We start from the raw sequence: 12,864 nt of genomic DNA, 5'->3' as shown, positions 1-12,864 counted from the left end.
CAACACATTTTATTTACGGTTATATGGCATCAGACATATGGTTATGGACCACACAAATTTTGAGAGGAAACCTGCTGTTGCCACCACATGGGTTACTCTTTCCGATTAGCAGCAAGGGATCTTTTATTTGCGCTTCCCACAGGCAGGATAGCACAAACCATGGCCTTTGTTGAACTAGTTATGGATCACTGGTCGGTGCAAGTGGTTTACACCTACCCATTGAGCCTTGCGGAGCACTCACACAGGGTTTGGAGTCGGAATGTGGATTAATAATCCCATGCCTCGACTGGGATCCGAACCCAGTACCTACCAGCCTGTAGACCGATGGCCTAACCACGACGCCACTGAGGCCGGTTTAAGTTCTCGGAATAATTTATCAGGTAGTTAACAGAATCTAAAAGCCTGTACAATGTAATTTTGATATTTTATTACTGCTTAATTTAAATTATAATACCGTATAACCGGAAATTTTCGTGGTCTTAATTTTTCGTGGTTTGGGGTATAAAAACATTTTAAGGTTTCTTTATTTTCGTTGTTTGCCAAATCTAAACTGAAAGTGATTTTATTTTCGAGTTTTAGCAAGTCTAGTTGCGAGAATACTTGCTATTGTTGATTAAAGTTTCACTTCGGCTGCCAGTTAGTCACCTGTAGCCTAATTGGCCACTGTGATACCCGGTATGCTATTCGACAGACAACTGATTACAGTCTTTGATTTTGTGTAAAGCCAATTACGACATATGTGTGAACAAAGCACTTAAGGACGCCATGAAGTCTAATTTTACCACATGGTATTTAAAGCGGGTTTCCCTGGCTATGAAACACGGCGAAGTTGTAACGGACATCAAGATCGAAATGCGTACTTTGGCGATAAAACCAATTCATGCAAGGTGGATTATGGAAGTTATGGCAGAATTAAAAATACGCCAGGAAATGTTGAAATCTGCATTCATCCACCCCAGAATCTCTGATGCAGTGCGGGCGGACATTGACAAAAACAATATACGAAATTTAAAAATATTTCATTATATTCTACAAACAGTGAGATTCACGCAATAACTTTTTAAAAATTCTAATTTGTTGTTTTGACTATACTATTCTATCCGGTGGACTGCGCATGACAGGAAATAAAATGTTCCGGTAAATTGTCAGTGTGTTACGGTTTTCACAATAAATATTTTAGTTAGAATTTGTTGATTTTTTCAAATATTTTCAAGGATTTATATTTTCGATGCTGACTACTTACCCGCGAAACCCACGAAAATAAAAATCCTCAAAAATTTCCGGTTATACGGTATATAGTACAAACTCTGAAATTGGAATTCCCTCAAAACCAGACATTTTTCGGGGTCCCTTTTTAAATAACAGTACAGAAGAAAACCTCTCTAAACTGGACACCCCTTAATACCAGAATTTTTTCTGTTATTTGTCTCATGAGTATTTTTGTTTCTTTTATTTTGTCAACATAGTTTGCAGTAACAAATATAGTATTTCTTTATAGGTACATCCACTACTTTTTAAAAATATTTTTTGTTTGCTTGTTAAATATTTAATTAGCACTGAATTTGAGCACATATTATGTATCTGGGTAAGGTAACCCTAACATTACCAATTCTTTTTCTGGGTCATAAAAGAAGAAGAAAAAAAAAAAAAGGAAATAAAATTTGAATTACAAGGTATCTATAAAACAGACTCTAAAAGCAGCTCCACAAACAAGCATTCCGTAGTAAGACAAAGATTTAACTGAATTACTGGAGAGACAGAAAGAAGAAAGAATGCACTCTAATGCTAGGATAATAATACAAACATTCTCAACAATCACAACATTAAGGAACAAAATAAAATGAATCAACTAAGGAATGAAGATTTCCAAAAAATAAACTCATAAACTGCATCCTCAATACATAGTGAACAAACCTGTAGCTTCCGTCTTAAACGTTGCTGCCAAACAAATATATAACAGAGTACCATTAAAACAAATTCAAACACAAGTTTTGGAAAAGCAGACCAAGGGAAACAACTGTGTTTAAAGGCCACCTCAATTTTTTTTTTAAATCCCGATTTATTCTTTCGCACAGAGACAAACCTGAAATACACCTTGTATTATGCTGAATAAGTTAAACAATTATTTTTTTTTACAAATAAATGCTACAAAACAATGCGAGTGTTTTGTTTAATTGAGGTAAAGTGTGAAATGTCTTCTATACTTCAAAAATTACGATTGATTTTTGCTTTGGCTTGGCCTTCAGTTGGTGGCTAATAGTTATAGTGTCAATCAGCAAGACAGAAAAAAATAAACTGTTTTGTTTAACGACACCACTAGAGCACACTGATTGGCCATTGGATGGCATTTGATATACCAGTAGTGGTGAATGAGAAATAGCCCAATGCGACCACGAACAGGGATTGATCCTAAACCAACCGTGCATCAAGCGAGCACTTTACCACTGGGCTACGTCCCGGGTGTAAAGAAATACAATTCAAGCAACTGATAGTTATAACAAATGAGTGATATCAGATAGGAAAAAACACACACATATACATGTATGCCTACTAGCAATATATATATTTTTATTTAACAAAAGTGCTTAAGTTTATTTAATATTTGTAGCTTTATTTCATTGAAAAATAGCATGTCTTTAAAAGAATCCCTCGGTTACTTTAACAAAAAATCAAACGGTTGACAGAGGTGAACACAAACGGCGATAAATATGAACTAAATCCATGTCATTGTCACTTCTGTGTAATATATAGGTAGAGGCTGTTAAATGTGACATTTAATATGCAGCTTATCATTCAAGTGAAATAACATTAGCTTTAGCTTTCACAATGCACATAAATTGGATACCAATGCCAGAAGGTTCAATGTTTGGTTTATTACCCCCACAAAAAATACTCACCTTGCTTCACCACACATTATTAGTTTATGCCTTTCAGTATCACAATTTTAAAAGCCATTCCTCTTAACTAGGGCCATTATTCAAACAAGCAATTAAGGAACGCTTTAGCAAGTCTTTTTACGATGATAATAACATTTGAGTGTAAGAATACTATGAACAATAAAGACAGCGGTTTTTAATAAAAGATATTTTACACTGTGTGTATTATATATAAAACAATTTTTTTAAAGTTAATATATTGAGCTTGTGGTTTATATTAATTGGATTTCTAATCAATAATTATTTTTATTATCCTAAAATACAGAACATTTAATATTAATGATGTTTTATTTTGTTTCATTAATATATTTTCAGAAAAATAATATATTGTTACTTACCGACTGAGATTTTAAAAAATTTTAATAATAAAAATAATATTGTAAGCAACTATTTAGATATTTTAAAGTCATGCAATACTGTTGCATGTGAATAAATATTGCACTGTGCTTAGAAGTCAGTTATCATGTTTTTGATGTGCACAGTAGAATTAAAACATACCGTAATCAACCAAACGTTTGTTAAACAAGTAAGTGTTTTTGGTTGTGCAACTGGCATATGTAACTGAATCAATCATAATAGAATTGTCAAAATTCAGGTCGAACAATGTGACGAAAGCAATTTATTTAGGTGCAGACATCAAACTATGGTACCATTTGCGACCAAAGAGTCGCTAATTTGAGCCCTGCAGTCTATGACAGTGTTCTAATAACACTTGAAGAACCAGACCATCTAAGATGGTGCTCTAAACCTAGGGACAGAAATACAAATGAAGACGAATAGATGAACACTGACAAGTACTAGACTCCAGACAACTCACCTTCAGTTTCGAGATGCCTTCTTGAGTTGAACCTGGTCCGTTCAGATCTTTGACCAACGTAGAGCCTAAATACTGAAACACAAACAACATTACAGTAGGATTATTAAGATAAAATTTGTTGGAGAATCACTTAATTATGTTGTAGATTTGCATGTACAAAAACATGCATTCATGCTGAACAAAATTATACAACTGACAAAATTGAGTAAAAGTTTGTTTAAAGTTTGTTTTGTTTAATGACACCACTATAACACATTGATTTATTAATCATCGGCTACTGGAAAGAAAGAAAGAAATGTTTTATTTAACGACGCACTCAACACAATTTATTTACGGTTATATGGCGTCAGACATATGGTTAAGGACCACACAGGTTTGGAGAGGAAACCCGCTGTCGCCACTACATGGGCTACTCTTTCCGATTAGCAGCAAGGGATCTTTTATTTGCGCTTCCCACAGGCAGGATAGCACAAACCATGGCCTTTGTTGAACCAGTTATGGATCACTGGTCGGTGCAAGTGGTTTACACCTACCCATTGAGCCTTGCGGAACACTCACTCAGGGTTTGGAGTCGGTATCTGGATTAAAAAATCCCATGCCTTGACTGGGATCTGAACCCAGTACCTACCAGCCTGTAGACCGATGGCCTACCACGACGCCACCAAGGCCGGTCGGCTACTGGATGTCGGACATGTGACAACTTTAACCTATAGTCTTAGAAAGGAAACCTGCTATATTTTTCCATTACTAGCAAGGGATCTTTCATATGCACTATCCCACAGACAGGATAGCACATACCATGGACTTTGATATACCAGTCGTAAGTGGGACAAAATTTACTAATGAGTGTTTTATTAATATAATGCCACAGACTAAAAATACATTTTTCACAAACAGTCCATAATTATGTTAAAGTTACAATATAAACGTTCAAGTAGTATGCACGGATATTTGTGTACTTTTGATGTTTTGACTGACAGCCAGAGTGTGACAGCATGAGTGTTTATCTGCTGTCAATCAAAACATTGAAAATGTGCAATAACCATGGATACCACTTGTACGTTTATATTGTAACATGTCCTAAGTGATGTTGCATAATGTGATAAGTAAGCTTAGCTCAGTGAGAGATGGGGTTTAAAAAGTCTGTGGCTGTATAGATTTTTTTAGATACTTTTGTCAATGGGGAAAACAAACTAATTGTGGTACAGTTGATAATTATAATAAGTGATGTTGAATTTAATTTTATTGTTGATTACAGCTGAATAAAATATAATTAAATTCTTTAAAAGTAGGGGAAAAAAATATATAAAAAATAAGATTAATAATACTATTTTTAAAGGTTTATTCCAGTATATTTACAGAATAATAACAGTGATTAAAAAATATGTGCCAGAACAAAATATTTTAAGTATTATTGTAAAGAAAGATTAGTATAATACATGTACATTGAACATTTTTATTTTTACAAAAAACAAAAAAATGGAAGTGACAAACCTTAGTTTTTAAACTATTAAAGCCATTTTTGATAAATCAAACATTACTTATATTTTATTGTTTACATTATCCATTTTTGTACATCCGAAGTGTTTCTGGTCATCCTGGTGTTTGTAATAAAATAAAATGCATAAATTTTCTAATATTAAAAAATGCACGTATCTCTGAGAAGTAACAGTTATGGAAATGAGAAATGAGCTCTACTGTATTTATTAAAGGATATATCCCCATTTTAATGTCATAGACTCTTGTTTTACTGTATTGGAACTTTTTCCAAATATGTTACAGGGCCCCGTTCCACGGAGCGATCTTAGCCTTAAGATCAACTTAAGTGCATAGGGTAGCTATGCGCTTAAGGTAATCTTACAGCTAAGATCGCTTCATGGAACAAAGAAAGAAATGTTTTATTTAACGACGCACTCAACACATTTTATTTACGGTTATATGGCGTCAGACATATGGTTAAGGACCACACAGATTTGGAGAGGAAACCCGCTGTTGCCACTACATGGGCTACTCTTCCGATTAGCAGCAAGGAATCTTTTATTTGTGCTTCCCACAGGCAGGATAGCACAAACCATGGCCTTTGTTGAACCAGTTATGGATCACTGGTCGGTGCAAGTGGTTTACACCTACCCATTGAGTCTTGCGGAGCACTCACTCAGGGTTTGGAGTCGGTATCTGGATTAAAAATCCCATGCCTTGACTGGGATCCGAACCCAGTACCTACCAGCCTGTAGACCGATGGCCTAACCATGACGCCACCGAGGCCGGTCTTCATGGAACAGGGCCCAGGTTTGTAAACTAAGCAAACTTAGTGTCCATTTTCACTGGTTGAAACAAGGGTCTGTGCCTTTTAAGTGTTTATGTTGAAGGGTCAGGTCAGGTCAGGTCAGGTCATAGGGTTTTACGTGCACATTCAGAACAAGCTGTTGTAGCGCACGCCTGTCGTGGGCACAAGAGCCGGCCAAGGCCGGCTCCTCCGTCCATGACAGGAAAGGTGGAGGGAGGGGAGCGGATGGACTGCCTGCAATGGCAGGTGCAAGGGAGCACCAGCAGCCCGATTGAATCGGTAGCAGGCGGGTGGGGGTGGTGGTGGTGCTATGGAATTTTGAATGGAGCCGTTAATGCCAAAGAGAAAGGGGTGCGCAATTTTGATTGAGGAAATTTGGCGCAATTTTGAACGGTCGGTCGAAAGGTAAATAGCCGAGCTAATATAGGTTTTGATATTAGTGAATCGAGAGTAGCTCGTTAATTATAGACCTCTATGATGCTGGGTGTTTCCCTAGGTTGCCCATAGGGCCCTTATAAAGGGCCTGAACGCTTCTGGTCGTGGCATGACAACCCAGGGGAGACTCGTGCAATTGAAGGGCAGGGACTCATTCTTTAAATACCCTTTGCACATAACTGCTTGAGTTTTAAACAAAATTCTATTTCAAAACCATTTACTTTACAAAACAACAGTTAGGGAGAATATGAACTCCACAGTTCATCTGTATACTACAGACTTCAAGAGTATGAGGGAACAGAAAACTCAAGAGGTATAAAAATGTGTAGTGCAATAAGTTCGCTGCTGATAACCCCCACCCCACACACACACACACACACACACAGACACACAGACACAAAAATACATTAAATCAATTAAAAACATGGTAATCAAGAACTGTATTAAAATTAATATTTTATTTTATCTTACAGTTAAAGACTGTTTTCGCTTCAAGACATTACAAGAGCACATTGATTAATTAATCATCGGCTATTGGATGTCAAACATTTGGTAATTCTGACAAGTAGTCATTAGAGGAATCCCGCTACATGTGTCCATTAGCCGCAAGGGATCTTTTATATGCACTTTCCCACAGACAGGATAGCACATACCACAGCCTTTGACCAGTTGTGGTGCACTTGTTGGAAAAATAAAATAAAACAATCAGCTGAATGGATCCACTGAGGTGGTTCGATCCTTTCCACACAAGTACTTCAGGTGAGCACTTCCCTAAATCACACCCTTATCTTACAGATTATTACTGTATATAACACTGCATGCTATTTCCCTTTAGTAAAAGCATGTTTCAGAGTGTCAATGAAATTAAGGGAATAAAGAGTCAGCATTCAAGACTCAAACTTTGAGCTTTGATTTAACATGCTAGCAATTTGTATGGAAAGCTTTAGAGTTAAAGACTTAAATGCTAATTTGTCATCTATTATAAGCAATAATAAAAACGCAACTGTGAAAAACAAAAACAATCCTGGAAACTTAGCCAGGTCTGGAAAAGAAAAAGGTACTGTGACCTTTTCACTAATAACCATTGACAGGAACAGTTTTCGGTTAGGGTTAATATTCCGAATTTTGGAAAAAAACCTCAGGATTTTCATCCTCATGGTAAGATGTCCACACAGATACAGCTAAAAAAAAAAACCGTATACTGAATTGTGTTTTACCTGAAGATATGAAAGTGGGTTATGAAAAAAATGAAAAATCTGGAAATTTTAATATTGTTGATCCGTTACTGATATTGGGGTTGCACAATGTCCTAAATTAGTGGGTCCCTCCCCCTCCCCACCCTCTCTCGAATTCAGAATGTATGTAAAGTATCAGCTAGAAACACATCTAAATTTTGGATGGAGAATTAGAGTTTGGGTTTTTTGACAAACAGCAGAAACACTGTATAGACACTTAAAAAGTCTGTCAATCAAGATAAGTTTATAAAACTTTTGTCTGTGTACCTGGGCGGTGTAGTTGCAGCATCCCTTGATGAGGATTTCTGGCCGGTGTCTCCACTGTCTGACCGAGCCCGTGGTGTGAGCGAGATGAGGAGGCCGGATGTGGATAGCGCTGTCACGGATGTGCTGACCCTGCAACACAAAACACATCTCGTCTCATCATTACTTACAGCAGTGGGTTTTGGTCCAATCAACTTAGTAAGCTTAAACAGAGGGTAATGATTTTATTTATTTGTTCATTATTTACATCAATGTATATTGTTATGGATCAATTTCTTAAGCTTAAACATAGGTTAATGTATTTTTATTTATTAATTATTTACATCAATGTGTATTGTTATGGATCAATTTCTAAAGCTTGAACATAGGTTAATGTATTTATTTGTTAATTATTTACATCAATGTGTATTGTTATGGATCAATTTCTAAAGCTTGAACAAAAGTTAGTGACAAACAAACACTAGTGGCAAACAAACACTCATGTCTATTTGTTTGTTTATTTAATACTATTAATACATTGGGCCCATATTTTCGAAACAATTTTAGTGCTAAGAAATCGTAAAACCACCGTAAGCTAAAATGTCACTATGGCATGTGCTATAGTGATGTCACAACCTATGATGGTTTTCCGATTTTGTAGTACTACCATAGCTTCGAAAATAAAGAGTCCGGGCTATTAATAAAACCAGTCCCACCCCATCATACATACTGATAAACCGCCCTTTCTACCAACATGTGGTGGTCTCTTACAACATGCTTAGTTTTTTTCTTATTAATAATAAACAACCATTTGTACTAAATATGTCATTAAAAGTTAAAGTTAAAGGTTGTTTTGCTTAACGACACCACTAGAGTACATTGATTTACTAATCATCGGCTATTGGATGTCAAACAGTTGGTAATTTTGACATATAGTCTTAAAGAGGAAACTAGCTACATTTTTCCATTAGTAGCAAAGGATCTTTTATATGCATCATCCCACCAACAGGATAGCACATACCACAGCCTTTGATATACCAGTTGTGGTGCACTGGATAGAACGAGAAATGGCACAATGGGCCCACTGACGAGAGATCGACCCCAAACAGACCGTGCATTAAGTGAGCATTTTACCACTGGGTTACTTCCTGCCCCATATCATTAAAAAGTCAGTTACAAAATTAGTAATCCCTGAAGAAAGCCATGTGGCAAAACGATACTGAAAATATAATTAGTAATTCCGTCATAACTAGATTTCTACTTACTTGTCCGTTAATAAATTCTTCGTTTTTCTCAAACATCAGGAGGGGTTTCTGGGTGGGAATGGGCACCTCACCCTCATCCACCGCCGTCGACTTGACGCCTGTGTAGTCTTTAAACAGGTCAGGAATGTTTTTCACTTCTTGTGGTTCGTGCACTTCCCTCTTAATAAGAGCCTGGGTAAAACACACAACTCTGTTAGCTCCTATTGCACAGAACTCGGATCAAGTTCTCAAGAAACTTTAAAACACACAACTCTGTTAGCTACTATTGCACAGAACTCGGATCAAGTTCTCAAAAACTTTAAAACACACAACTCTGTTAGCTACTATTGCACAGAACTCGGATCAAGTTCTCAATCAACTTTACAACACACAACTCTGTTAGCTACTATTGCACAGAACTCGGATCAAGTTCTCAATCAACTTTACAACACACAACTCTGTTAGCTACTATTGCACAGAACTCGGATCAAGTTCTCAAGAAACTTTAAAACACACAACTCTGTTAGCTACTATTGCACAGAACTCGGATCAAGTTCTCAATCAACTTTACAACACACAACTCTGTTAGCTACTATTGCACAGAACTCGGATCAAGTTCTCAATCAACTTTACAACACACAACTCTGTTAGCTACTATTGCACAGAACTCGGATCAAGTTCTCAATCAACTTTACAACACACAACTCTGTTAGCTACTATTGCACAGAACTCGGATCAAGTTCTCAAGAAACTTTACAACACACAACTCTGTTAGCTACTATTGCACAGAACTCGGATCAAGTTCTCAATCAACTTTACAACACACAACTCTGTTAGCTACTATTGCACAGAACTCGGATCAAGTTCTCAATCAACTTTACAACACACAACTCTGTTAGCTACTATTGCACAGAACTCGGATCAAGTTCTCAAGAAACTTTAAAACACACAACTCTGTTAGCTACTATTGCACAGAACTCGGATCAAGTTCTCAATCAACTTTACTGTTAGCTACACACAGAACTCTGTTAGCTACTATTGCACAGAACTCGGATCAAGTTCTCAATCAACTTTACAACACACAACTCTGTTAGCTACTATTGCACAGAACTCGGATCAAGTTCTCAAGAAACTTTAAAAAAACACACAACTCTGTTAGCTACTATTGCACAGAACTCGGATCAAGTTCTCAATCAACTTTACAACACACAACTCTGTTAGCTACTATTGCACAGAACTCGGATCAAGTTCTCAAGAAACTTTACAACACACAACTCTGTTAGCTACTATTGCACAGAACTCGGATCAAGTTCTCAATCAACTTTAAAACACACAACTCTGTTAGCTACTATTGCACAGAACTCGGATCAAGTTCTCAATCAACTTTAAAACACACAACTCTGTTAGCTACTATTGCACAGAACTCGGATCAAGTTCTCAATCAACTTTAAAACACACAACTCTGTTAGCTACTATTGCACAGAACTCGGATCAAGTTCTCAACCAACTTTAAAACACACAACTCTGTTAGCTACTATTGCACAGAACTCGGATCAAGTTCTCAATCAACTTTACAAAAACAATATGCAAAAAAACCACCATGAATTTCGTACACATTTGTTAGTAAGAACATCATGCATTGTTTATGGTCAGGTCAGATCATAGGGCTAATCATATGCATTAAGGGCATTCTGTTGTAGCACATGCCTGTCATGGGTGCAGGTGTCGACCTATGCGGGCTCCTCCATCCAGGACAGGAAAGGGTTTGGGGTGGGTGGGAGGAGGGACCGCTTGTGCTGGCAAATGCAAGTTCAATTAAATATTTCTGAAATTAATTTTCAGTTTTTATAGTGAAAGCACAAATAAATTGTATTTTGAATGCAAGTAAAATTAATTATATTAAAATTTCATTAGTATTGGACATTTTAATTACTAGAAAGTTAAAATATACTGTGAGTCAGTTGTGACCCTCAGTTTAACAAACATTCTGAGAGTACTGCTAAAGCAATACATGTCCTATACCAGTTCAGGTCAGAGTGTTTAACGTGCACATTCAGAACAAGCTGTTGTAGCGCACGCCTACCCTGGGCACAAGTGCCAACCTTGGCCGGCTCCTGCCCAGGACAGGAATGTTCCTACCAGGCCCAAAATGTTTTTGTATCTCCGAAGTTCAAGAGCCATAACTCTGTAAAAAATGTGTCAATCACCATGAAAAAAGTTTGTTTAACGACACCACTAGAGCACATTGATTTACTAATCATCGGCTATTGGATGTCAAACATTTGGTAATTTTTAAATATAGTCATAGAGAGGAAACCAGTTACATTTTTCCATTAGTATCTTTTATATGCACCATCCCACAGACAGGATAGCACATACGATGGTCTTTGATATACCAGTCGTGGTGCACTGGCTGGAGTGAGAAATAGCCCAATGGACACACCGACGGGGATCGATCCCAGACTGACCACGCATCAAGCAATTGCTTTACCACTGTAACAGTACATGATAAAATTGCAGCTCAATATGTTGAGGCATTGTAGAAAACCCCCATCCGGAAACCTATATGTTGGACAGATGGACAGACAGACAGACAGACAAACAGACAAAATGACCGAGATGAAACCTATAGTCCCCTCAGGTTGGACCGGCAGGGGACTAAAAAGGTGTGAGTCAGTAGAAGCAAATTACAAGTCACGAAACATGATTTACGCATCATCACAAACCCTGAAATGAGATCAGAATATAAACATTTCGACATAAACAATATTTTAAATGTTACTCACGGGACTGCTGCTGGAAGAATCTTTTTTCTCTGGGGGTGGACGGTTGCCAAGGGATTCCAAGATTCTCTTTCTGTGACCTATTGATGTGATGTCCAAAACCTGTAACACAATAGCAGAATGTGACAAATTCAGTTTTTATTCATAATGTTACAATGAGATGGCTACTAAAACTTATATGGAGTAACTGCAGGCCTCCAAGAATTAAAAATTTCAGATAACTCATTTCATTTTGCGTAACCCGTTACAAATATATCATTATGTGAACAGCGACAAATGATAGTGTAAAATATTTTTAATGTCTTTGGGTTTTTTGGCTACAATGAAAAAAGAGTTACACAAAACTAGACTTGTGCAAACGACGTGCGAGTGAAACGATCGTTCGCACACTTTTCAGATTCCTGAACTGTACAACAAATGATAATAATGAGTTGCCAGTTATTATAAAGTTTATGTCTTGAGTGAAATCATTATCACTGAATGAAAATAATTTCATAAGGGATATAAAATCTGATAACAAATAACCAACCATTTTAATGGACTTTTTCTCTCTTTTTTTGTATTCAATATATGGAAACACAGGGCTTCTATAATTTTTATAAAATCCACTAGCCATGGGATCAGTGATTCTTAACAATTTACTAGCCACAATTAAAAATTCACTAGCCCTACTTTACTTAATACAATCTTACTAATAGTAATAATCGGATATGCTACCGAAAGAGGAAGATAGATATTAAAACACTAAGATTGGGTTGTGGGAGTGGAGGCAGAATATTCATATTTACAAAATACTTAAATGTAGCATTTGACAAAAAAAAAAATCACTAGCCGTCGGACATGGCAATATTAGTTATTTACTAGCCCAACATTGAATATCACTA

General features: G+C 36.7%; 1 protein-coding gene across 3 annotated transcripts in view; it reads right to left on the bottom strand.

The window, feature by feature from the left end:
* LOC121380476 (ankyrin repeat and SAM domain-containing protein 1A-like) overlaps positions 1 to 12,864 on the bottom strand; it is a 165,335-nt gene that overhangs the window by 28,213 nt on the left and 124,258 nt on the right. For 2 of the 3 annotated variants that reach the window (XM_041509293.1, XM_041509296.1), the window contains exons 19-23: positions 11,984 to 12,082; positions 9,219 to 9,389; positions 7,978 to 8,106; positions 3,754 to 3,825; positions 1,915 to 1,938 (exon numbers count right to left, since the gene is read on the bottom strand). In XM_041509293.1, coding sequence (XP_041365227.1) covers positions 1,915 to 1,938; positions 3,754 to 3,825; positions 7,978 to 8,106; positions 9,219 to 9,389; positions 11,984 to 12,082 — 495 coding nt within the window. The remainder of the gene's footprint in view (positions 1 to 1,914; positions 1,939 to 3,753; positions 3,826 to 7,977; positions 8,107 to 9,218; positions 9,390 to 11,983; positions 12,083 to 12,864) is intronic. The other variant, XM_041509294.1, reaches the window with a different exon arrangement.

Source organism: Gigantopelta aegis, chromosome 9 (genome assembly GCF_016097555.1).
Source record: "Gigantopelta aegis isolate Gae_Host chromosome 9, Gae_host_genome, whole genome shotgun sequence".
Lineage (NCBI taxonomy): Eukaryota > Metazoa > Mollusca > Gastropoda > Neomphalida > Peltospiridae > Gigantopelta > Gigantopelta aegis.
This window is presented reverse-complemented; position numbering and strand designations above follow the sequence as displayed.